Source organism: Gobio gobio (genome assembly GCF_949357685.1).
Source record: "Gobio gobio genome assembly, chromosome: 22".
Classification (NCBI taxonomy): domain Eukaryota; kingdom Metazoa; phylum Chordata; class Actinopteri; order Cypriniformes; family Gobionidae; genus Gobio; species Gobio gobio.
This window is the reverse complement of record NC_137118.1, coordinates 29,268,311-29,274,441: the sequence shown is the minus strand read 5'-3', so window position 1 is coordinate 29,274,441 and position 6,131 is coordinate 29,268,311. Positions and strand designations below refer to the sequence as shown.

Below are 6,131 nucleotides of genomic sequence, written 5' to 3'. Positions count from 1 at the left end.
CCAATTGCTTACAGTCATTTAATTTATGCTCATTTATCACTCCTCTTGTGCAGTAGAAAATAGATAGCAGACTCCCCAGACCAATGTTCAACCTTAAATTGAGCTTGGTCTGGTGATAGCCAGACAAGCTATGACCAGAAACTTTCCCAAAATGTAATGCAAGCATGTTCTTTCTCTCAAGAGGTACAGCCATCCTTGGAACTGAACAATAGTCACCATTATTCTCTAGTGTTAAATACAGGAAAAAAATTAAGTAAATGCATGGAGAGTAGATAATCACTCAGTAGATATACATTGAAGTGGCAGTGGATTCCAGAATCCACACCCTTCATTGCCAGCCAATCTTTTATACAGTTTAAAAGAAAAGACAATTTTGTAGCTTTGTTTAATAGAAATATATAATTTAATATCATATGCAAAGCAACAAATACCCTCATAAGCAGTGTTGGGGAAAGTTACTTTGAAAAGTAATGCATTACAATATTGCGTTACTCCCTTAAAAAGTAACTAATTGAGTTACTTAGTTACTTTTTAATAAAAGTAATGCGTTACGTTACTTTTGCGTTACTTTTTCTCACCTGGGCTGGGCTTGCTTTTTAGTTTTGTTTTTTAATAGCAAAAAAGTTCTTTTTTGTGCAAATGTAAAGACCTCTTCATACCAAAATTGAAATAATAGGCCTCAGGCTGAGGTATAAATGTGCTGCCATTCTGGATAATGGAAGAATAGGACGCAGGAGAAAAACGTTTTACCAATAAAAACAAAAAATCTAGTAATTTTTGCTCATGGTTTAACTGAATCATCAAAGGTCAGCAGCACGACATTGGTCAGTAAAGGTAGATTAAATGCATAAAAATATTTGTTTTATTTAACATTTATATATTTGAGGTTTGAGTACTCTGATTTTGCATTTGACTGATTTTATTCATTTTGAGGAGTACAGAATCTTTATTGTGCAAGTGAGATGAGTAAATGCTCACATTTAGTCTAGAACTACAATAACCATCATGTTTACACACAACGCCTCTCCACTTATTTTTCACAACATGGGGGCAGGAGAGCTGTCAGTCAAATAAATGTGAAAAAGTAACTCAGATATTTTGTTGTAAATTTGAACAGTAATGCGTTACTTTACTAGTTACTTGAAAAAGTAATATTACGTAACTCAAGTTACTTGTAATGCGTTACCCCCAACACTGCCCATAAGTACTTTGTCCTAAAGAATTGTCCTAGAGGCAACCAATACAGTGCAAAAAGCAATGGGGCCAAAACAGCACACTGGGAATACCACAGGACAGATGTGCTGTTGAGTGTTGATGAGGCATAATTTTGAACTCTAACTGTCTGATAGATATGAAAACCATTTCAATGCTGTTCCAGATACCAACATATTGTTTGTTCTTCTCAACTAACATGCAGTGATCAACAGTATCAAAAGCAGCGGTAAGGTCTACAAGAATCAATACAGAATATTTCCCTGCATCACCTTGCATTAACAAATCATTTAACACTGATCAATTCCAGTCTGGTTTTCATCGTCAGCATTCTAATGAAACCACTCTTCTTAAACACATTATAACCATCTAAAACAGCTGTAAGTTGATTAGCAACCAGTAGCTGGCAGGATGGAGGAAGCAGTAGCTGGCAGGATGGAGGAAGCAGCAGCTGGCTGGGTGGAAGAAGCAGCCGTTTCAATTCTAGGTCTATCTCTGTCACCAGTGGAAGTGAGGTCTTCATAGAGTAACATCATGGTATGGTCATCAGAGAAGTCTTCTTCAAATCCTTCATCTTCCAACTCTACCACATTAACATCTTCCAGCAGCTGGTCTGTCTCCTCTGCATCCGAGTTCACTCTTTGAAGTGGTTGTCCTGTCTGACTGAGCAGGTAGTCCACTCCAAGAAGCTCTTCTAAAGAAAGCAGCATGCAGAACTTATTATGGTAAGTATAATAAGTGGTCATTAAATGCTTGTTCTCTACAAAGAGACACTTACTCGTGCACTTTACAGAGGGTTGGAAGGTAGGAACGTATTTCCTACCAATCACCTTCAAACTAACTTTAAATGCTGATAATACTTAAATACTAATATGCCACAAACCTGGAATGATCCTCTGCAGACTCAAGGGATGTTGAGACCCTGGCACAGTTGTATTTGTTGAGCACTATGTTGACACACCTAGCACATCCTGGATGCACTTCACATGTCTGTCACTCTTGACAGAGCTCCAGCGTTTCTCTGTGGAGAGAGGTGAACCTTCCAGAAGAACAACCATCTCTACCATACAGGCCTTATTGGTGGAGTGCTGCAGAGTGGCCAGACGGAAGACACTCCTCAGTAAAAAGCACATGACAGCCTGCCCGGCGTTTTGAACACGCCAGAAGTGCTCCATCCTCACAGTGTCCAGCAGAGGGACACCTAGATCATCGATCCTTTTTCATCCTTTAACTCATGCAGAAGGTGCTCAATTAGACTGAAAGTAGTCTCTACTCCAACGAGTCCTTCGGCGGCAGTAGAGGGACAACTCTTTCTTTGTTATCTGCATGTTCAACAAGTGGCCGCTGATGAAAAGCACCCCTTCCTCCTCCAGTTGCTCTCTCTTCGTCTGACATAAAGGAGCAATGTCATGTGGGTCCCACTCAAATATACATTCAGATATGAATACCTTGCCATGAAGGTTGGGCAGAGGGGATGGGCATCTGTGGTGCACCCTGCTGCCAGGAGTTGCTTAAAGTGCCATATGTCCAGCCTGATGTTAAAGGATTAGTTCACTTTCAAATAAACTTTTGCTTATAATTTACTCACCCCCTTGTCATCCAAGATATCCATGTCTTTCTGTCTTCAGTCGAAAAGAAATTAAGATTTTTGATGAAAAGATTTCAGGATATTTCTCCATATAATGGAAGTCAACAGACCCCATACGGTTCAAGGTCCAAATGAGAGGTTCAGTACAGCTTCAAAAGGGCTTTAAACCACATCAAACGATACCAGACGATCAATAAGGGTCTTATCTAGCGAAACGATGTCATTTTTAAAACAAAATAAATAAAGTTTAAGTTTTATAAGCACAAATGCTCGCTGTGCTCTGTTCAGTGATACGTGCTTGTGACATCACGTAATACACAATTAAGTTGAAAAGGTCACGCTAGACGCAGGCGGAAGTACCGAGTCAGTGTTTACAAATGAGCGGAAGGAGGACCGTATTCACATATTCAAATGTCTTTGCGCCTGCGTCTAGCGTGACCTTTTCAACGTAATTGTGTTTTACGTCACGAGCGCGCAACACTGAACAGAGCAAGGCGAGCATTTGTGCTTATAAAACTTAAACTTTATTTATTTTTTAAAAAATGACATCGTTTCGCTAGATAAGACCCTTATTGAACGTCTGGTACCGTTTGATGTGGTTTAAAGCCCTTTTGAAGCTGTACTGAACCTCTCATTTGGACCTTGAACCGTATGGGGTCTGTTGACTTCCATTATATGGAGAAATATCCAGAAATCTTTTCATCAAAAATCTTAATTTCTTTTCGACTGAAGACAGAAAGACATGGATATCTTGGATGACAAGGGGGTGAGTAAATTATAAGCAAAAGTTTATTTGAAAGTGAACTAATCCTTTAAGGTTCATGTTAAGGATATGTTATATGTCCATTCTCCACACAGCATCCAGTGTCCAAATACGAAAGCACTGGAGGATCCACACCTGCTGATAAGGCCTGAGATCATGGAGTCCAGATCAGGTCCTTCCTGGGCAGTCTCATTGCAAACAGAGGACACCCATTGTGCTGTCCCCTTGACTGTTCCTGCCAGCTTCTTTGTGATCTGAAATCAAAAACAATATGTACACACTGAACATTAATAACACTGTTTTTCGATGCACAAAAGTTAACCCTAAAGTTAAACAAGTAAATTGAATTCTTCCTTTTTTGTTGAATCCATTTTTAAATGGACCCAAAAGTTGATGTGATTCTGGCCTTAATGTGATCCAGGTGGCTGACAATGTCCTTCCCATAAACAGTCAGTAGCCATTTGGCGATAGGGATTTCAAAAGGTTCCGGTGGCTCCTGGAAACTGGGGTGATCAACAAAGGCTGCACATTCCTCCATGTAGTGTGCCAATCTATCTAGTCACTCTAGATATGCTATGCTATCTTGCTATGGTTCTCCTTCAGTTGCTTAGCCAGTCGGGCAGGGCTATTGGCAAGTGTCCTCTCCCTCAGAAGACATGACACGAATGTCACATGCATATCTTTAAATAAAAATATAATTATCTATATAAAACTACATCAGTATATATGTTTTACATGGAACATATGTTTCTATCATTAGCTGTTCCTTAGTATGGAGTAAAATATGATTTTTGTGGTGTATTTAAATTCTTACTCGTTTGTCAAGATGAGGCGGAACAGTCTCCTGTGTTTCAAGTCCAGTTGGTCCAGGACAGGAATTTTCAAACTAGCTTGTATTTGCTTTCTTTGATAATATTTGGAAGCATGGCATTAGTTTTCATTGTTATGCATACAATGCAGCTCTAAATGTCATGCAGACCAGATTAAATCTCACAATTTCCACAATGGTGCTTTGCATATATAAAAAAGACATTACATTTTTCTTAGTTACAATCAAATACATTGCAAGTCATTTGAATAATAATCATCTTTACCAGTCGTTCTCAATTCCGCTTCTTAAATGTTTTCAACATGTCCAGGGCAGCGTTTCCCAAAAGCATTGTAAGAGAGTTTTGGTTTTATAGACTCAGTTTATTGGTATTAAACAGTGTTGTATCTTGAAGGGCAGCATGGATAAGCGCTACAAAATGCACTGCAATGGCCAATGAGCGGTTTTGGATTATTTTATAAGGTAGTACAAACATGTATACATGAAACCAACGTGGACAGTGATTTATCTATCAAAAATGCTATTTCACACTGCTAAATAGGCAACATCACGGTTCACTCAAACTTGATCCCCTGGGCCAATGGCAGATCCTTGCTGTAGTTGATAGTGCTGCAAGAAGAGGGCGTGAGTCTCATTGACAAATTTGAATTGTAAACAGGAAAAATCATTGTATCCAATTTACATGATAAACTATTTCATTTGAAACATTCTGGCAAATTTCCTGAGGTTCTGTTGAAGACTGACACTCACCATGTGGATCTTCTCATGTACTGCTTCCATGAGTCACTCCCTGACTCGCGCCCACCTCCCGTGTGTTTCTCACCTCCTGTGCACACAAAAACAACATCAAAATAAGAACAGAGAGCAGCCAGACACTGGCTTAGTCATTCCTGGTTTTATCAAGTGTCAAATTTGTAGGACAAGTAGAAAAACACTCCTTAATAAAATCCTTAAAAAAAAAAAAATCTAAGGTACTTTCAGAATGGCCGACTACAATAAGGCTGATTTAGGATCATTTAACCACTATCAATGTTTATTTTGCTGCTGTGTACAGAATGGTGTGGTACTTTATGTATTGATACGCACCAAACGCTCCTCCAATCTCAGCACCGCTGGTTGGAATGTTGACGTTCACAATGCCACAGTCAGAGCCTTTGGGGCTATAGTTAAACAAACAACTGTTACACACTCAGGAATTCACCACGTGTTAAATAAAGACACTTCCACGACATTCAGATTATATATTCTGGAGTCTTAAGTAAAAATCAAACATCCGCTTCTGTCATGCTCATTTTGCAATCAAGGTAGTTTTAAGTCAGCTAGCTTCATGCTGGTGAAATGTGATGTTCTATGGAGGCATGTTTAGGGTTGGTTTTAGGGTAACGCTGCGGGGCTACTGGCCCGACAGTGGAAATGCAGCTTGATTTTGGCCTTGCGGCTACAGGTCCGAGGCAATTGGCCATGCATGGCACGTTTGTTAGCCCTGGGTCACACTGGCCCGAAAGTAAAAAAAAAACATTGTCAAGTAACTTGTAAACAAAAAGCTCCATTGCACACATACCCTAACCAGCGGAACACTCTGCCCATATCTTTAGTGAAGATACTGCTAGAGAGCCCTTGCTTCACTTCATTATTCCAGGCAAATGCCTCATCCTCTGTCTAAAACCAGAGAAAAAAAATGTTACAAGCAAAGTACTAATCATGTAATAAAGTATGCAAACTAGAATACAATAAAAGAT

The 6,131-nt window shown here is 39.4% G+C and overlaps 1 protein-coding gene across 2 annotated transcripts in view; it reads right to left on the bottom strand.

The window, feature by feature from the left end:
- Window positions 1-4,733: 4,733 nt before the first annotated feature.
- The window catches only part of aldh7a1 (aldehyde dehydrogenase 7 family, member A1), a 113,825-nt gene continuing 112,427 nt past the window's right edge, over window positions 4,734-6,131 (bottom strand). For both annotated transcript variants that reach the window (XM_079805379.1, XM_079805378.1), the window contains exons 15-18: window positions 5,954-6,051; window positions 5,479-5,552; window positions 5,143-5,218; window positions 4,734-5,001 (exon numbers count right to left, since the gene is read on the bottom strand). In XM_079805379.1, the coding sequence (XP_079661505.1) occupies window positions 4,947-5,001; window positions 5,143-5,218; window positions 5,479-5,552; window positions 5,954-6,051 (303 nt within the window). In that variant the 3' untranslated portion in view covers window positions 4,734-4,946. The remainder of the gene's footprint in view (window positions 5,002-5,142; window positions 5,219-5,478; window positions 5,553-5,953; window positions 6,052-6,131) is intronic.